This window comes from Lissotriton vulgaris, chromosome 2_1 (assembly GCF_964263255.1).
Source record: "Lissotriton vulgaris chromosome 2_1, aLisVul1.2, whole genome shotgun sequence".
NCBI lineage: Eukaryota > Metazoa > Chordata > Amphibia > Caudata > Salamandridae > Lissotriton > Lissotriton vulgaris.
Window position 1 is genome coordinate 240,895,936 of NC_141687.1, and position 20,957 is coordinate 240,916,892.

Genomic DNA, 20,957 nt, shown 5'->3' on the forward strand with positions numbered 1-20,957 from the left:
TGCGATAGTGTCATCATAGCAGACCATTCGGGCTTAATAAATACCCAATAGATAGAAGTAAATATGTCAGTGATCCTGACCACTTCAAATCACTTTGGATTGGTCTTGCATAAAGATTTGGGCGTGATATAACAATAAGCAGAACAAAGAAAAGACCCCAGACGATAAGTCTGCTGACCGCAGTAAAGATGTGTGTATCAAATAGAAATAAAAAATTAAATGGAAAAAAGAATAAGGGAAAAGAGACTCACTAAAGTCCACATATAAACACAGTAAATGGTTAAATCGTAAAGCAGGCCAGAGTCTAGCATATAAAACCCCCATAAAAGTACTGTATATACATGGGATGTAATCATACTTTGTTTAAAAATTATTATGCAAAGAGTCAAGCCCGATGACGACCGGTCATAGCAACAAGGACCTTGATAGGTCTAGGTCTCTGTAAAACTGCATGGTCCCACACAACAGTATGAAAGTATCCATGGAGACAAGAAAACAAATGAAAGTATTGTAAGTGTGAGGCCCAAAGTAGAAGCCCTACTAAAGATAAAATTCAATATTCTCCAATACGTATATGTCACCGAACACCCGATTATGTGTTTCACGTATAAGTGTAGCCAGAGGCCAATACGACGTGGCTTCTTATGAGAGTGCCAGAGGCAGTGTTTGTGGGCATGAACACAAGAAAATCTGCTGTTGTGGTCACTCCATCAACGTAGCATAAAGAAAACCGTGACCACACTGGCACCATATTGGAGAGGAGTATGGGAGAACGGACCGTGAGCTTGAAAGTAAGCAGAGCCACTAGTCTGTCGCACAACATCCCACAATACAGGCCAATGCACTAGAATGGCAGGGATGCATTGATAACAAGGTGATGTAGGTGTGGCGCACAGCAATGTTGGTTGAAAAATTCGTGATAGCAAAGTTGAGATGGGTGTAGTAAAGTTTAAGGTGCTCCTACAGGTGACGTAACTGTTCAGGTGCGTCCTAAAGTTAATTGGTTGAGTGCGCTACTGGGGTGTAGGCGCATCCCTGTGGTTGGGCACACTTATGTGGTTCTCTGTGTTGAACAACACGATAGATTCCTTAAAGTTCAAATAAAGTTCCAAATGAGTATAGTTGTAGGATTTATTGAAAGTTATAGTTGTCACTTTTTTTTACAAATCATCAGAGTTCTTGAAAAACATCATCAAACGCGAAGTTACCGCACTTTGAACCCGACCATCCCAGACACGTCTCCGACGTTACTCCAAGTATTCTCTTACAACCTTGAAGATGATTACCGCTCCTTGAGAAAGGACTTCTTAGTCCGAAATGCATTGGCGCATCAATCTAATGTCGTTTGATGATGTTTTTCAAGAACTCTGATGATTTGTAAAAAAAAAGTGACCACTATAACTTTCAATAAATCCTACAACTATACTCATTTGGAACTTTATTTGAACTTTAAGGAATCTATCGTGTTGTTCAACACAGAGAACCACATAAGTGTGCCCAACCACAGGGATGCGCCTACACCCCAGTAGCGCACTCAACCAATAGGGATGCATTGATAACACTCCGCATCCATTGTTTGTAAGAACACGTGTATTCAAAGAACAATTTCCGTGGTGTTCACAAGATTGTATCAATAAATGTTAACTCGGATGTAATAAAGGAAAGAAACAGGAGTGGCAAAAGTAGGTTAGTGTGAATAAAGAAAAGTAGAAGGGAAAATATAAATAAAACCAAGATACAACCGACTCAGTATAGTGAATTACCCATTCAACACTTAGGAGTTCTCTGAGGACTTTACACATTGTAACATGGGCAACATAGCATCAATATATATTGAATTCAATGGAGATATGACATAGGGTTATTGAGATGACAATCAGTTGGACAAAACTGTTTACCCCCCGGACCCTGCTCGCAACGGCCAACGCAACCACTGCCTCCTTGGTGCTGCCCACCTAATAGAACGCCCACACCGCGGCAAACAGGTTAAGGTAGCTTGACATGTTGATCTGTAAACAATCTGACAGAGAGAACATCACGAACAGTAGCTAGGGCACTCTCTACTTTACACTATTAGGTTGGCATAGTGTAACCGGTCTTCATTGAGCACACTTGATTGTACTAGAGGACCCAAATATCTTCCTGGAACTGTATGTGCTAGCACCGGTTTAGACCACTATCCTTCTATTTTTATGTACTGGTTGTGGTTTGCTAGGCACTACAAATCAGTAGGTAATATAACTTACTCCGACTTTTTTCAAATGCAAATATTGTTTCGGAACACGCTTAATATTACAAGTTGTTTTCTTGCAATTGCAAGAGGATGGCAAGTTTCAAAGATGACAGGGACAAACTTTTAGAGGAACTCTTCCAAGGTATTTTAAATGCCATTGGTATGATCTGCTTATGATGTAAACTTAAAATCTGTCACGTCTACTCTGGCTCCTCTGGATCAGGGTGATGCTCAATGGGGTCCACCTCCTGATTGCCTCACACTCTGACTAACAAACCAAACGGAGTATAAAGATAATCAAGCGAGGGAAAAGGGTAAGGGTGGGGTCTGCGGTGGAAAGGGATTACCTGCAACAACAAAAGCACAACATAAATACAGTAAGACAATCCTGTCTACTCTCAGTATGATCTTGCTAGAATCCTGACTATACCTGAATGGTAATTCCCAAAACAAACTATTCCAATAGCTTCCGTAAGATCTCTCTCCTACAGTCAAAGGAACACCACCGCCTGCAATACACAAGATCAGTTTGACAAATACTCCTTTGATCTCATCCGAGAAACTCCATCTTGGACTCGCATTCCTCCATACTCACTTTCATTCCCCACGATGCCCAGAACAAAAATAGGGATAAAAATCAGGGTCCAAATCCAAGGTTCCATTTAACAGAAATAAGTATCTTCAAAAAGAGTTCAGTAGAAAACGGAAAGTGAACTTTTATGAATCCTGTTACTCCACAGGATGATTAGAACTCTCCAATAGAAACAGTCAAAAGTAATCAAGTTATTCCTCCTACCGATGGACGGGAGAGAACCCAATGGCAAGCAAGAATATAGCGCCCCAAAACGATACCTCGGTGAAGGTCAATGGCCGAAGTTTCCTTCTGGGAAGATTGTTCTTCACATCAGCAAAACCCTCTGCCGCCACAAGGGAATAGGAATCCAGAGAACCAATCACTTTTCCACCGCAGCCACAAGTGGAAAGAATGGGGTCAGTAGCTTCGTCTGAGCCAAGAAGCAAAGATATGCCGATTCCGCTGCAGCCGCTACCCGGAATGGTCCTTCTCCGTCGCACTTGGAAGGGAGATGCCAAACCCGCCGCAGCCGCGAGCGGGCCAGAAGACAGGAGCAAGGTTCGCGCCGAGCGGGATACAAGGGAAGGATAACCAGCCGCGCACGGCCTCCAGTTACTAAGAAGTCCATTACACTTTGTAACGCGAAGAAAAGGAAGATCTCAGGATCACCTCCCTAACAGTGCGGCTGCCAGGAAGGATTCGGGAAAGGACAGTATCACGTACAACGCGCCGCGTTGTTACGTGTGTTTTATGCAGAATGGACACACCTCCCACAACGGCCTTCTGGGAGTTGAAGTCTCTGTACCCAGCCACGAGTAGGCGCCTTTGCCAGGTCAAACCCTGACAAAATCAATCAGGCCTACTGGCTTAGTCTTAGATTATTTAATGCACATGTTGAAACCCTTTAACTTAAGAGTGGATTGTTTTTGCACTTTTAAAGCCTGCAGTCAGATATTTTGTCACATGTAATTTCATGGATTACTTTTCACGTGACGGATTTTGGTGTTAGTCACCCCTGTTCGTACAAACCCTAAGGGGTGGAAGATGTGCACTGTAATATTTCTTGGTATAATCTCTGTAAAAGGGCTGATGGGCTCAGCTGTCTGCCAGTATCTTGTAATTAAAAAATAAATAAATGTATATGTCCACAAATATGAATAGATAGTCTTGGTTGCTTACACAATTCTTCCATCCATTGCAAAATACTGCGTGGGGTAATAATTATTAATAGTCTTTCGTGCCCTATGAGTGGCAGCCTTTTCTGATAACAAGTGCTCATCCACGTTAAAATGAGTGAACTTCAGTGTTGCGGCTGGTTAACCAGATGTTTAATTTTCAGTTTTCTAATGTTATAGTTCCCTTTTAATTTCTGTGATACTTTTTTTTTGTTTTTTCTTTCTTGTAAGAGGACACTGCAGCTTCCCATACTATGCTAACTGGCCGCTCTATCTCCGCTCATTCATTATGCAGTCTGCCACATCCCACTTGCTCACTTTCACAAAGCCAAGCTACCTTTATATAATGCTAATCTCCACAGTACCTCTTTGTTTTAACTCTTCCAAGATGGCAAACATGTTGGTACTACTCATGACAGCCATGCTGGAATGTTAAAGCAATATTAGAATATGCACAATACCACTGTAAGACTGACAACTTCTGGTATATTTAGATTTGCTATTGTAAGCATATGGCTGCCGTGTTTTGATGGCAGCATACTTTCTTTTTTCTTGTACTCTTTATATTTATCTTGTGTATATATATTTGTTGTGCCTCAGGTCAAATGCAAGAATGAGTCAATGAATTGATGCCTGAGTGCACACATGAGCTCTAGTGTGCCTGCATGATGACTTATTCAGTGCCTAAACCAAATACAGAAGGCATGGCCTCATTCATAATGCAGATTTATTGGCATTGCTTGTAAAATTCTCCCACCTGCCCCTTTTCTGTGTAGCTTATTATCCTCTCACTTGCACGTTCTCTATGTGGCTTACAATCCTCCGATTTGACTGTTCTCAGTGTTGCATATAACCTGCCCATTCTCAGTGTTGCTTATAACCCGCCCGTTCTCAGTGTTGCTTATAACCCGCCCGTTCTCAGTGTTGCTTATAACCCCCCCGTTCTCAGTGTTGCTTAGAGCCTGCCCGTTCTCTGTGTTGCTTATAGCCCTCCCACCTGCCTGTTCTCAGGGTTGCTTTTAGATTCTCAGGGTTGCTTTTAGATTCTCAGGGTTGCTTTTAGATTCTCAGGGTTGCTTATAGCCCTCCCACCCGCTCGTTCTCAGGGTTGCTTATAGAGTTCTCAGGGTTGCTTATAGCCCTCCCACCTGCCCGTTCTCAGGGTTGCTTATAGCCCTCCCACCCGCCCGTTCTCAGGGTTGCTTATAGCCCTCCCACCCGCCCGTTCTCAGGGTTGCTTATAGCACTCCCTCCCACCCGCCCGTTCTCAGGGTTGCTTATAGCACTCCCTCCCACCCGCCCGTTCTCAGGGTTGCTTATAGCCCTCCCACCCGCCCGTTCTCCGGGTTGCTTATAGCCCTCCCACCCGCCCGTTCTCAGGGTTGCTTATAGCCCTCCCACCCGCCCGTTCTCAGGGTTGCTTATAGTCCTCCCACCCGCCCGTTCTCAGGGTTGCTTATAGCCCTCACACCCGCCTGTTCTCAGGGTTGCTTATAGCCCTACCTCCCACCCACCTGGTCTCAGGGTTGCTTATAACCCTCCCACCCACCCGTTCTCAGGGTTGCTTATAACCCTCCCACCCACCCGTTCTCAGGGTTGCTTATAACCCTCCCACCCACCCGTTCTCAGGGTTGCTTATAAAGTTCTCAGGGTTGCTTATAACCCTCCCACCCACCCGTTCTCAGGGTTGCTTATAACCCTCCCACCCGCCCGTTCTCAGGGTTGCTTATAACCCTCCCACCCGCCCGTTCTCAGGGTTGCTTATAACCCTCCCACCCGCCCGTTCTCAGGGTTGCTTATAACCCTCCCACCCGCCCGTTCTCAAGGTTGCTTATAACCCTCCCACCCGCCCGTTCTCAAGGTTGCTTATAACCCTCCCACCCGCCCGTTCTCAAGGTTGCTTATAGCCCTCCCATCCGCCCCTTCTCAGGGTTGCTTATAGCCCTCCCACCAGCCCCTTCTCAGGGTTTCTTATAGCCCTCCCACCCGCCCGTTCTCAGGGTTTCTTATAGCCCTCCCACCCGCCCGTTCTCAGGGTTTCTTATAGCCCTCCCACCCGCCCGTTCTCAGGGTTTCTTATAGCCCTCCCACCCGCCCGTTCTCAGGGTTTCTTATAGCCCTCCCACCCGCCCGTTCTCAGGGTTTCTTATAGCCCTCCCACCCGCCCGTTCAGGGTTTCTTATAGCCCTCCCACCCGCCCGTTCTCAGGGTTGCTTATAGCCCTCACACCCGCCCGTTCTCGGGGTTGCTTTTAGCCCTCACACCCGCCTGTTCTCTGGGTTGCTTATAGCCCTCCCTCCCACCCGCCCGTTCTCAGGGTTGCTTATAACCCTCCCACCCGCCCGTTCTCAGGGTTGCTTATAACCCTCCCACCCACCCGTTCTCAGGGTTGCTTATAACCCTCCCACCCACCCGTTCTCAGGGTTGCTTATAACCCTCCCACCCGTTCTCAGGGTTGCTTATAACCCTCCTACCCGTCAGTTCTCAGGGTTGCTTATAGCCCTCCCATCCGCCCGTTCTCAGGGTTTCTTCTAGCCCTCCCACCCGTTCTCAGGGTTTCTTATAGCCCTCCCACCCGTTCTCAGGGTTTCTTATAGCCCTCCCACTGCCTGTTCTCAGGGTTGCTTATAGCCCTCCCAACCGCCCATTCTCAGTATTGCTTATCAGTTCTGCTTAAAACCCGCCTGTTCTCAGTATAGTTTGTATTATAACCTGCCCGTTCTCTGTTTATAACCTGCCCGTTCTCAGTGTTGTTAATAACCTACCCGTTCTTAGTGTTGCTTATAACCCGCCTGTTCTCTGGGTTGCTTGTAAACCCTCCCGCCTATTTTCAGTGTTGCTTTTAAACCCGCCCGCCCATTCTCAGTGTTTCTTTTGAACTCTCGCGCCCGCCTGTTCTGTGTTGCTTTTAAACCTGCCCGTTCTCCGTGTTAATTTTAAACCCTCCCGCACATTCTCAGTGTTGCTTTTAAACCCTCTCGCCCGCCCATTCTCGGTGTTGCTTTTAAACCCTCTCGCCCGCCCATTCTCGGTGTTCCTTTTAAACCCTCCCACCTGCCAGTTCTCAGTGTTGCTTTAAAACCCTCCCAACCGCCCGTTCTCAGTGTAGCTATGAATGAGTTCTCAGTGTTGCTTGTGAAACCCTCCCACCCGTTCTCCGTGTTGCTTCTAAACCCTCACACCCGCCCGTTCTCAGTGTTGCTTATGAAACCCTCCCACCTGCCCGTTCTCAGTGTTGCTATGAAACCCTCCCACCCGTTCTCAGTGTTGCTTCTAAAATTCTCAGTGTTGCTTATGAAACCCTCCCACCCGCCCGTTCTCAGTGTTGCTTATGAAACCCTCCCACCCGCCCGTTCTCAGTGTTGCTTATGAAACCCTCCCACCCGCCCGTTCTCAGTGTTGCTTATGAAACCCTCCCACCCGCCCGTTCTCAGTGTTGCTTATGAAACCCTCCCACCCGCCCATTCTCAGTGTTGCTTATGAAACCCTCCCACCCGCCCATTCTCAGTGTTGCTTATGAAACCCTCCCACCCGCCCATTCTCAGTGTTGCTTATGAAACCCTCCCACCCGCCCATTCTCAGTGTTGCTTATGAAAACCTCCCACCCACCCTTTCTCAGTATTGCGCACCACCCGCCCACCCATTCTCTATTGCTCACTAGCCTCCCACATGCCCGTTCTCCCTGTTACTCACTACCCTCCCGCCCGTTCTCCCTGTTGCTTAGTACCCTACCTCCCACCCACCCGTTCTCCCTGTTGCACACTACCCTCCCACCCGCACGTTCTCCCTTTTGCTCACTACCCTCCCTCACACCTGCCCGTTCTCCCTGTTGATCTCTACACTCCCACCTGCCTGTTCTTCGTATTGCTTATAACTTTCCCAAACAGTTGTTGGTCATGCCTCGCTTTGTCATTGTAGTTTATAACTTCTCCCCCCGTCAGTGTTGCTTATAAAGTTGTCCGACTTATTTGCTTTTATCAGCCAAGAACTGTATTGGTGCCTTGCATTCATGTATTTGTAGCTTAACTTGACATGAGATGGGCAAATATTGTCTGAAACAGCCCGGTTATAGTGGTAGAGGTCAAAGTCCTATTGGAATCCCACTGTTGGCATCCTCCAGTGAACAATCCAGGGTTTCGATTAGAGTGTAAATTTCTCCTCCAACCACAAGCCAAGGCATCCGCCACAAGATATTGCATGTATGCTTTGGCTCTTCACATCCTACTTGCCCATGAAGGATACAACAATTGCAGCAAAAATTGTAATTATGACAGCCACATTGGATTATGGTACTGTGTTGTTTTTGGGTCTTCCCGAGGCATTCCTCTCTAAACTGCAAAAGGCGCAGAAGGTGGAAACATGTCTGACCTAGGGAGCCACAAATTATATCTCATACATGCCGGGTCACCTTACACTGGCTTCCTATAAAGGTGAGTCTAGTTAAGGCTATGTCCCTAAGGGCTAGGGCGGTCAACCTCAAATCTGGGGAACAGAGTTAAAGTCTCAGCAATTATGTTTAACATCCTGTGATTCTGGGCAAATCACATAATCTCCCCGTGCCTAACAAAAATGAATGTGTCCTCATGAAACGCAACTGGTGCTCATGTAAAGCACTCCAATACCCAATTTCGGGTCACGTTTGCGCTATATAAAACTTGGGGGCAAAAGAATGTGTTGTTTAATTCTGGGGTATACTCTAAACCCCCATTTTCTTAAGCCCTCTTCACTGTAGGAAATCCCAAAATCTTTGTGTAATCAATAACTCTGAAAGGTGAGCCTTACAATCTGAACATCTATTCTGGGGACGGGGTGGGATGTGGGGGGGAGGGCCTTATTCTCATCCATTGAATGTCTTCTATAACCAGGTTAGTGTTTCCATTTTACTTGTTGCAAGGAAACCCTTGAGTAGAATCGTGCTCCATACACTGTTGTATAACATAACCGGTCAAGCGCCATAAATCTATCCTACCTCTTATCACCTAGTAAGCATCAGTGTAGGAAACTTTGTTATTGGGCATTGCTTTTAAAAATACTTGTTAATCCAGATCAAGGTAATTTTTTTGATTCAATAACAATTGCAAAAAAAGCTACTCAGTCGTAACCAGTTATTTTGCCTGTTAATGTTTGTAATTGATGTGAGTGATTAACGACAATTACATTTTTGAACTGGTAACCTTTATTGTGGTGTGTACTTTACTGGCAATTTAGAATGACCGTATCTATTTAATTGATATGTTTCTTTTTGTTTTGTTTAGAAATAAAGCTTGAAGATTTAAAATGGCTCTGCAGTTCCGTGGAATATTCCCCTACACCTTATCAGGAGTCCTTGCAATTATTGGTTGGTGGTGGTTCTTTTCACGGAAAAAAAATCGAATAACCAATCAACCGGGCTGTTCAGTAGCACCTGCACATGATCAATATGCAGATAATATTCAGAAAGAATGCATTTCTCCCGAAGAAATAACTTCAACAGCTAATCTCTTACAGTGGAACCGAGAAGAAATTCCTCAAAAATGCCTTTCCCATTCCAGCTCCTCACAGTTTGGATTGCTGTCTGAATCTTCAACTTTTGAAAAAACAAGTGTGTCCGAAATTAGAGACAAAAGTTCATTAACAGAACAGTCCTTTGGAAGTAACTTATCCAGCAGTATAATTGGTGATGTGGAAGAAAAGTCACATTTCCAAGCGACTCTCCTATTCAGCCCATTGGAATTTGCCAACTTAAAATCTACTCAGGAACTTGATTGTTCTTCAGAGACTGGGTCAAAAGAAGAAATGGTGATGTGTAAAGATATGGAGGATGCTTGTATTCTCAAATATCCGGAAGCCTGTTCTTCGAATACTGAGGATTATAAGTTAAGTGGAAAAATTGGTCAGATGGCTGTTCTAGAAACAATGTCTGTGTTACCTATTGAACAGAAGCAACTGGCATCGATAGGAAAAGATGACATGACTATTACATTTGAAGGTGCTGAGGATAAGCAAGTACTTGTTCATGAAGCAGAAATTCAATCAAATGGATACACTGAGATTTTCCCTCTAGAACAAGATGTCCAAACTTCTGCTTTGGGGAACGCGCCTTCTCGAACATGTTGCTCCAATAATGTTCCAGTTGAAAGCATAATTGAGGAAAATATTAAGTGCATGGATCTTAAAACCTGTGTCTCTACTGATACTGTTACGGTCACTGAAAATGTAATGGACAAGGTTAAGCATTCAGATGTTAGTGAAGGTATCGAGTTGAATAATGATGCCAGCATTATTCATCTTTGGGAAGAAGCAGTTCAAAGCATTCACTATGGAGATCTTGCTTCAAATAATGATGCTGGCCACCTGATAACACTTGAGACAAATCTACTTCAAGAAACTGAACGTATCGCAAGTCCATCCCTGGATGCACTTGAACAAATTGTTCTATTTCAGGAAAAAGCTGGTCACCCTCCGGAAGCCACAGACATTATCTTTGACAATTGTATTCTGCAACCTGTGCTACAGAAGGAAGAGGTTTGCACTGCTGAAGATAATGTTGGGGCTTTAACTCATAACAATGCCTTAATATTCCAGGAAAAATCACTTCAGTCCACTGAAACCATTGACATTGCTTCTGTGGATGAAGAACACCATACAGATGAAGAAAAAAATGATCAGGCTGCTCAAATGAATGACATTACACCTCCCAGTATAGTTGCTCATTCCATCATTGAAGTAAACCCAGCACTTTCTATTAGATTTGCGGAAATTAATACTGTAAATGAAGCTAAACACGCTGAAATCGAGAAAGCCGTAAGGTCCACCGAGTGTATTGAAACTAGCACCAAGGAGGAAGTGACTGAAAAATGTGTTCTAGCAGAAAACGAAATATTTCGACTTGAAGTAAATGCTCAAATTACCTCTGCAGACATCCAAAACAACTTGGTTCTTGGAGGAGATGTTCAATCAACTAATTTCACTGCCCCTGTGACTGCAGAGCTATGTCCCCAAACACCACTCATTTCTGAAGCAAACATTCATCCGGCTGAATTGACTAAAACTAATCTGTCCACTGATGCAGCCCATAATGTTAATTTTGAGAAACATCCCTTAGCGTCGTCAGTCGAAGAAGAATCTTTTCAAACTGTGGAAGGCAACACCGTCAGTGTAGTAGACAAAATTCCTCAGAGCGGGTTTAGTAAAAATCACTTTTCAGTAAAATACTCCAACATAGCTGCTATTGATGTGGGACTTAATATCAATACACTTTCTTCTGCTGATAATGTGGAAGAGTCTATAGTGGTCGGCATGCTCATGAATAGTTATGTGGACTCTAGCCAATTGCTAACAGATAAAAATGTTTGCCAGATAACTGCTTTTTCTCAGTGTCTGGAAAAACCCCAACCCTTAGCAGGCACAGACACAGTGGCAGATGATTTTCAAAAAGAAAATGAAACCGATCACACACAACTAGCCGCTGGCCCCATTGAACAGTTGGCAATGAGAATTGTTTCACAAGTAATTTTAGCAGCTACAAGGGAGATCCTGTCTGGCACAGTAGTTAATGTGTCTGGAATCAGTTGTCATGTTTTAGAGAATCAAGTTGGTGGTTCTGTAGCGTTAGATAATGATGTTGCTTTACCTCCTCCCATACCTGGAATTGTGAATGTTTTGGAGTCCAACATGCAAAATACTATTTCCAAATGTAAAACTGCAGTGGAGTTACCTCTGCTTTCAGAGAAAAGTTTGGGTGATGATTCCAGTGGTATAAATGGCAAAATCACCTCGATAGAAAATAAACCAAAAAGTTCTGTGCCCAGTGACTGCCATGAACCGAATGTTAGTGTGGTTTCTCACTTCGGGGTATCATTTGAAGATGCCAGCATCACCGCTGAGGATTCCGGTTGCAGTGCTTGTACATCAGAAGATGGTTTAATTACAGAGGAGCCTTTGCACAGCACTACTCTATCAAGCATGGTCTTCACTGCCCCACAATTTGATTCATCAGAAATTGGCGACACCAGCACAGAACTAAGCATCATACCAGTGAAAGCAGTGTCCTCTAATTTGCAAGACAATGTGCCACATAGCAACGGGAAACTGAAAAATTCTCCTGCCGTGAAGCATGATGGACATTGGTCCACTGAAATTGAAGCGGATCATTCAGGAGGTACGGGTCCAATGCTGTAAATTCACTTTATTATATTCCAAATTTTGCAATTTTAATGTTTGGGAAGATAAGATACGTTTGGATTGGTATGATCACTATATTCTAGATGCTCCATTTATAATGTCTTGGAGAACCTAGACATCCCCCACGATTGTCTTAAAGGTGACATTCTGACTGAGTATTGCAGTGAGTGGACATATTTCCTCCAGATGAGTTGAGACTTTTACACAAACTTGGTACTTGGGTATAAATGTTTTGAAAAGAGCTGAAAATGATCGCTAACTTGAAATATTGTGTTTAGGGTAGAACTGTTCTTTTTGGTCTGCTTGCTTAGTTGGAATCAGCCAACAGTGACCAGATATTTTGAAATGTTAAGCACTCCTACGAGACTGCGATGATTAAATTGTGGCACTCCTTTGATTTTGCACTGGGCTCTGCACAAGAAGACAATATAGGGCAGTAGAAGGACTTCATCGGGTTGTGTTGAAGGTGCCTGGGCAAGAGCACAGGTAAAGGGGCCTACACATCTATATTCTGTGCCTGTCTAATTTGGTAGCAAAGTTGTGCATAGACAATCAGCTTCTGAAGCTTGTGACCTTTTTGAAAGAAATCCTAATTGGTCTATTATAGTAGATGCCTAAAAGTTATATGGAAATGTTATGAAGTTGCAAAAAGAGGAACAAATCTGGTCAGGCACTGTACCTACGTGCAAGGTGTGATCGTGATTCAATGCACCCAAAAACCTATGAACTAGTTACTTGCCAGTCTGATGGTGATTGCATGCTCCCATAGCCAGTGAGGTATTGGAGAATAGTGTTAACCTGGGTCTTTTGCCTCAGTGGACTAATAAACCCTCTTCAGGAATTAGTGTTCTACTGCGAGGTCACCAGTTCAAATTTGAGTACGTTTATCAAGCCTTTCATCTTTCAACTGTCTAACCTGAGTGTCAGTGCATTGGATATCAATTGTCTGTTTAGTGGCATGATGCTTCAATGGACGAATTTGTACTTTAGAAATACATATTTACTTATGTTGGTATTAATACCTCTAATGCGGTTGTATGCTGATATGAGAATGTTTGTCCTATAGTGTTTTTTGTACTGCCCAGGTAGCCTATTTTGAAATAATACCTGTGCAAAATCTCTGGGCACCTGTGCTACTTATTGTATGCCTTACTTTGGTTTTACATAATGTGATTCTAAGGCACAACCTGTTCAAGGGCTGCACTTGTTTGGGAACATATGCATGTCTTATTTGCATAGTGCAAACCTACCTAAAGCACAGATAGAAAGTGCACATCTCAATAACTTTTACGTTCTATCAATCAATCAATCATAAATCGTATTTATATAGCACACTACTTACCCAGAGGGTCTCAAGGCGCTGGGGGGGGCATCCGCTACTGCTCGAACAGCCAGGTCTTGAGTTGCTTCCTGAAGGCGAGGTGGTCCTGGGTCAGGCGGAGGTGGGTGGGGAGGGAGTTCCATGTCTTGGCGGCGAGGTAGGAGAAGGACCCCTGTGGTGGCTCTGCGGATGCGGGGGACGGAGGCGAGGGCGTGGCTGGTCGAACGGAGCTGGCATTTGGGAGCGTAGAAGTTGAGGCGGCTGTTGAGGTATCCTGGGCCTTGGCTGTGTAGGGCTTTGTGTGCGTGGGTGAGGAGACGGAAGGTGATTCTCTTGTTGACCGGGAGCCAATGCAGATCTCTCAGGTGTCCGGAGATGTGGCTGCGACGGGGGATGTCCAGGATGAGTCGTGCTAAAATTCTGCAGGTCCGGCCCTGCTACTTGGCATTTGTTTATGACTATATTCGCTTTGTCCACCTGTAGCACATGTGCATTTTAATGGTCACTCAGTTTTGAACAGTAAAAAAGCGCTGATGCACTTGCCAAACGTGTTTTTAAATATGACTGCGTCTTACTAACCTTTTTTGCATAGTTCACAATCCTTTGCCTTTAAAGAGTCAGTAGGCACCTCTAATCTTGTTTCATGATTTTCTCTTTTATGCAGACTTCAAATAATGCCAGTGAGAACATGGGTTAGCCAATAACAGTTCATTGACTTACACTTGCTGCTCAGATGTTAGCCCTGTACCTTAAATGTTTGATTCTTGGGAAAAGCAACTCTGTGAAACCCTTCAAAGGTCGTTACAATGAGTGCCGTTGGAATTAAGACCAGTAGTAGAAGTTAATTGCTGCATGAAAACTGCAGTACACCCGTGCTATACGAAATGTATTTGATCTATCCATCAAATGTAATTTGTTGGGAAGCATGTGGAAAAGCCCATATTCTAATGTAAAGAGATTCTGCAATGCATATGCTTTCTTGGATGGAAAAAGATACAAAATGTCTAACCCATCATGGTTCCACACATCCTGATCGATCCTATCCGCATATTTGCTACTGGCACACTGCCACAAGTGTTCAGCTTCTCCAAAACACCCACAGCACCTCTAAAGTACCTAGAACCAAAAGCTCCAAACTCCTTAAAAATGCAGGTGCACCTGCATAGCCATGGAGGGAGAAATGTTATAAATCTCACTTTGATGGAGCAATAGGTGTAGTTGAGATTAAAGCATACTATTGAGCTACTCATCTGTTCCTAATTAATGAATTAGCTTAATAAACCACATTCTGAACTGATGGATGGCTCATAGGGATGGATGTTGGGCTACTTTTTTCCCTTACTTTTTTCTTCATGGTAGTAGAGTAGACCCCACATTTCCATAGCCACAAATACTGCAGTACCAGATATAGCATAAAATATTGAGTAATATGGGAGTGCACAAGCATACTGACAAGATACCCCCCTCACCTCTGTGTATGGGTAAAATGTTGCCTAATGTTGGTTCTTGGCAGAGATTTGGAGGATGGGATAATATTGGTATATCTAAGCTGGGGGAGGGGAATCGTGGATTTGATCGGTGGCACACACGCCTATTTACAGACCTAAAATGTTATGACGATCTATACAAGAAGGTAGCTCTATAAAGACATATAAAGCATGATCTGAACCGCTACATTAAAAATCTAACTGCTCCTTGATTTGAGCCCTTTGGAAGCTAAACTACTGATGGAGGAGATGGAACGAAGAAAGTGGTCCAAGCTTTACCAGTCCGTGGCAACCAATTCTCCAGAAATGTTTGAGTCACTGAGATAGGCCTGGCAAAGGGATGTTTATGAACTCACTCAGGAGGATTGGCAAGAGGCTACAGGGACCCAGAGAGAGGCTGCCAAAGCTGGTCCATTTAGGCTTATCCAACTGAAAAACCTCCACCGGACATGCATGTCACAAATGGAGTTATCCATTAAAGCAATGGGGTGACCCAAAAGGTACTGGACCTGGGTATTATACTAATATAAACAAACACTGGTCCAAGACCTATATATTTCAAAAAAGCAATAAATCAAAACGTATTCAATTAAAAGGCGTATGTTATTTAAACAACCCTACTCAATCAATGATGAACGTAAAGAAAATAAGCAACAGCAACAGGCTCCAAATATATCTGCAATATTTTTAATCTATTGTCATAATGAAAGCGAATTCACAGTATTATGTACATTTTATATACATTGCCCCGTATTAAGAGCGTGCAGTAAAGCAAAAAGAGGTGTCAAAAGAGCGTGAACGTGGTGAGATGAAAGGAAAAGAAATCAAACAGAATTATAAAGATATTCTCAATGATTCAAAGAACACCAGCCAATGAAGGCCGGAACAATATATCCTGGCCACTTCAATTAGTCAGCATACAATCCTAATATTATTCTAAGACATAAGATGTAAAGATGTCTGCACTTTATCATAGAGGGAGATAACATTAGTGGTCCAGGTTTTTTAATGTGTCGACGTTTCGACTCGTCTTGCGGCCTTGAGGTTGATTATGCCTTGGCCATGCGAGTCTTCTTCAGGACAGATAGGACGGGGCAACACAGGGATCTCATTGATGACCCTATGAGAAATATAAATAACCATGAGGGTTGGGGCTGTTGCCTAATCACTTAAAACAAGGGCAGAAATCCAAGAGTGCTTACCCTTCTCGGGATGTAGTGGGCATATATATACCACAATGTTCACACCAGAGAAAAAGTATTAATTGATTACCTCTTCAATGTATTTAGGGTTTCCTATCCTATCCAATAATTCACAATGGAATTGCCCAATACCTACGATTGGAATCAGAATATAAGCCTCTGGCTTTTAAAGACATGTAGTGGTACATGTGCTTCCGCTGAGGATAGGAAACCCTAAATACATTGAAGAGGTAATCAATTAATACTTTTTCTCTGGTGTAAACATTGTGGTATATATATGCCCTTACACATAGGCTCCTTATTGATTTTCCAGAACACTTGAACATACTTTTTCTGGATTCATAAGGACTGAGTCAATTTGGAGTGGAAATTACGACCACTACATCCCGAGAAGGGTAAGCACTCTTGGATTTCTGCCCTTGTTTTAAGTGATTAGGCAACAGCCCCAACCCTCATGGTTATTTATATTTCTCATAGGGTCATCAATGAGATCCCTGTGTTGCCCCGTCCTATCTGTCCTGAAGAAGACTCGCATGGCCAAGGCATAATCAACCTCAAGGCCGCAAGACGAGTCGAAACGTCGACACTCATTAAAAAACCTGGACCACTAATGTTATCTCCCTCTATGATATAGTGCAGACATCTTTACATCTTATGTCTTAGAATAATATTAGGATTGTATGCTGACTAATTGAAGTGGCCAGGATATATTGTTCCGGCCTTCATTGGCTGGTGTTCTTTGAATCATTGAGAATATCTTTATAATTCTGTGTGATTTCTTTTCCTTTCATCTCACCACGTTCACGCTCTTTTGACACCTCTTTTTGCTTTACTGCACGCTCTTAATACGGGGCAATGTAAATAAAATGTACATAATACTGTGAATTCGCTTTCATTATGACAATAGATTAAAAATATTGCAGATATATTTGGAGCCTGTTGCTGTTGCTTATTTTCTTTACGTTCATCATTGATTGAGTAGGGTTGTTTACAAATGGAGTTATGTTATGGAGACCAGATGGAGTCCTTTGATTGCTTGAGGTGCCATAATCACATTGGGCAAGTCATGCACACTGTTTTGGAGTGTTTGGGTGAAACCACTCTGGCAAGATGTAATACGATGGTAGTTAGAGACCCCATATTTATCCTAATCCATCTATCCATAGACATGGACTGCAATTTAACTTTGCTGTGTCCGAGTTTGGTGGTGGAGAAGCGAGACATTACCATAAGATGGAGGCAAGAAGAGCCACCTGACCGCAACACATGGGCAGTAGATCAGGCTTCTCCAATGATTAGTTTGTTAGCTACTTGTAGATCTCCTCCATTTTATCTGTAAGTGGCTCTTTTGTGTACACCCCAGCCTACTAAATTAGAAGTTTTTGCTTGGTTAATAATATATTCATACCTAAATTTAAAAGTGTGTATTTGAGACTAAAATGTGTGTCCATTCAGAATTCATGAGCTGTTTGAAGAAAAAAGGTTCGATTTCCCCAAACAAATTTAAAGTGAGTGATACATCATGCAGCAGTAGGAAAATGTATTAGTAATATAATTAACTGGGTGCCAGTGTCATTGCAGCTATGGCTGTTTTATATTACCGATGTAGTGGCATTTTACATTGACAAAGCATTTTTTATATTACTGCGAACAACCTTGCCTGATCGTCTGAGGTGATCACTGCTAGTAATCCTACATATGGTCTCTATGTAATCTTGTCTTATGTGGTCACTATTATATCTGATATTCTTGGTAGATCAGGATGATTTTCATTCAACATAAGTAGCTCTTATTACAGAAACAAAATGGAGATCCCCATGACAAGATTATTGTATGATGTTAGAGATGGGGCATGTGAAAAATTGTCCACATAAACATTCAAAAATGTGTCATGAGTGTATGGAATTAAGAGGGATACAAGGGTAACCATGAACAGATTAAAAGCTTGCTTTAAGCGGGGCGTAGACTACCCAACACCTGAGGGTGTTAGCTGGTTGCGGATAATAAGGGTTCTGTGATCAGAAACTGTGAGATCAGTGAAACAATGTTACACATCCATGCTCCGGTTGTATATGTGGATACAGATTTATTATATACCTATTTCACTGCGTGTAACAGTAAATAAAGTTTGTTTCACATAAAAAGCTTTAAGCAAGGATTGGGTAGGAAACATGCCCTGCTGTTATTGCCCTAAACGCACTGCTACTCTTGCTCTGTCCACCACCACATTCATAAACAAATGCCTGCAAACAGAAGTCTCACTTCTACCCAATGAATTCTAGAATCACCATTTCTCACATAAAAAAAGAATGCTTGTAGACTGCTGCAGTGACAGAAAAGGTAGCACAATTTAAAGTCCTGTGAAGTGGTATATTTTTCACACTGTTCTTTTCAAATTGGCGAGACACCAAATGGAAGACATTCCTAATGAAACACCATTGAACATAGATAACAAGATAAAGGGAATGAAAAACTTCGTGCTTAAGTGGCATTTATGTCTAACAATATTAGTGTCAATGAAGGTTTATCCAGTGATATTGTTCTTTGAACATATAACACACTTTAAATCTTGTTTACATTATTTGAGTCATTCAACCTTGTGGTATTTTGGCGCATATTTGTATACTTTTTTTAATACATGTACCATGATGATTTCTTTCGTGGGATAGTTTTCTTGTTTTTTTTCATAGCTAAGCTGTCTGACTAATCTGGGCCCAGCTTGGTTTCAAGTATGTTACCCTGGAGGAAAAGCCAGAACTTTCATTCTTCAGGTACACATGTCTTAAGTGGATCCCTGTTACCTAATATTTTGGGCTGAACCCCGATAATGACTCCCCAAAATATTTCCGACACCACCATTTACTTCAAGATGTTCCACTCCGGGTTTATCTTGCTTAGAAGCACACCCCTACCACCCAACATGAGTGCAGTAGAGTATTAAAAATAAGAATCTGGGACCACTCAATAACCGAGTTCTAGATCAGGAAAAAGTTAAAGGGTTTTATTACAGAAATCTCCAAATCAAGAGCTATACCTTAAATGCCATGAAGGCTCAAAGAGCAGAGTTAGTGCAAAACTGTCAAAAGTCCCAAATGAGCAGCAAAATCAAGAAAAGGTCGGACAACATCCCCAATAAACAAAAAGGAAAATCTGGCTTATCCCTAAAATCTAGGGGTTCTTGTACACAATTCGCGCTTAGAAAATGAACTACAGCACAGATTCAGCATGGTATAATCCCATGTAGCATTTCCTTTGCAAATCATGGAAATTCATATCAATGGCATTATATTATAGCACTATACCACTTTCTAAGTACACATCTTGCTTTGCAGTGAGATATTTTTAACATACCTTGCAACATTTAACAAAAGTTATTCATGAATGTGTGAAACTAAACTAGGCCACAGAAACACAAGGAAGAAACCGTGACATTTGCAAACTACCAAGTACACTTGTAATTTCGCTTTAAAAAACCCTTTGTATTTATGTCATTATAACAAAAAAATGACTTCAGTTATCTTCCCTTTCCGTGGAGCTTGTGGGGAGAGAATAACATAGCAGTTTTACCAAACTGTGACACAACTAAATCATGTTAATAAACACATTTCCTATCCTTATATTAAACTTTTAACATTTCCAACATAAAAATTATCAATTGTCTGTTTGTCACACAGACATGTACCTAAAACAATTTAACACAAGCAATGTTCTCACATTAAAACATTTCAGCCAAATTGTATGCTGTAGAATGTTAGTTATATTGTATCCATTTCAGAAATTCTGTAAACTTAATCTAAGTAGTAATACTATTAATTTCAAATTCTGGATACTTTGTAAGAAGGAATTCTTCTGTTATTAAAGGTTCATAAGGCCTTTTATATGTAGTTCTTGGTAATTCTTATTTTTCAAACTATTTTCCTCAGTAATATATTATATATCTCACATTATCTTAATCATTTTGTTAATGTAAATTCTTCTTTTCCCACTATCTGAATCCTTTTTAATTGAGGAGTCCGGACCATATTGGGTCGAGTAAACAATTATTTGTTTTCCTTTCCCCAGTGTCTCTATTTTCAGGTAAATGGATTAGTGTTTTCGTACCGACTGTGTTCAGGGTACACTAGGGAAGACATGAGAATAATTGTAGACCTTAAAACGACTGAGTCAAAAAAGCTAATGTCAGAATGTTGCGACTATTTGTTTCACCCACTTCTGCCACAAGATGGCTTGATGTGTTCCCGCATGCTTTCAAGATCCGCATTTGTACATCAAAAACAATTTGTTTCTGAACAAGCTACTAATAGGCAGGCTTGCTGTGCAGCCTGAGCTTTCTGCAAATTATGGAAGTAACAGCAACCAATATTGGGAAGAGTCTATTTTCTTTTCTTTATTTTGATTATTAGTTGTTGAAGTTTTGCTCTGGCTGATGGCTATAAGACTTTCTCACAATTCAGTCCACCAAAAGCAGAGGCTGTAGGTAAACCACAAGGATTCCAATACTTAGTGAGGTATTGGACACAGAGAAAATAAGTGTAGCCTTCCTATAGACCTGTTGATTTCTTTGAACAAATTATTGACCAAAGTCCAGACAAATCTGGCTTATTCTTTAACCGATGATGCCCTGGTTTTAAAGAATATTTAATGAACCAGTTGAGCAAAAGATTACTTCAGTAGGAGTGCCGCAAATATGCATCAAGATTAAATAGTAGCACGTTTAATTTAGTTAATCCCAAATGCTTCTGGACCCTTTGCCACACACCGAATGCTGCTTTCAACATCTTTAATCTCGTTTTTTTTTATAG

The 20,957-nt window shown here is 42.3% G+C and overlaps 1 protein-coding gene across 1 annotated transcript in view; it reads left to right on the plus strand.

Moving 5' to 3' along the window:
- Window positions 1–20,957, plus strand: part of AKAP1 (A-kinase anchoring protein 1) — a 168,341-nt gene that overhangs the window by 94,434 nt on the left and 52,950 nt on the right. Inside the window, exon 3 of the mRNA XM_086954046.1 lies at window positions 9,238–12,122. Coding sequence (XP_086810172.1) covers window positions 9,260–12,122 — 2,863 coding nt within the window. The 5' untranslated portion in view covers window positions 9,238–9,259. The remainder of the gene's footprint in view (window positions 1–9,237; window positions 12,123–20,957) is intronic.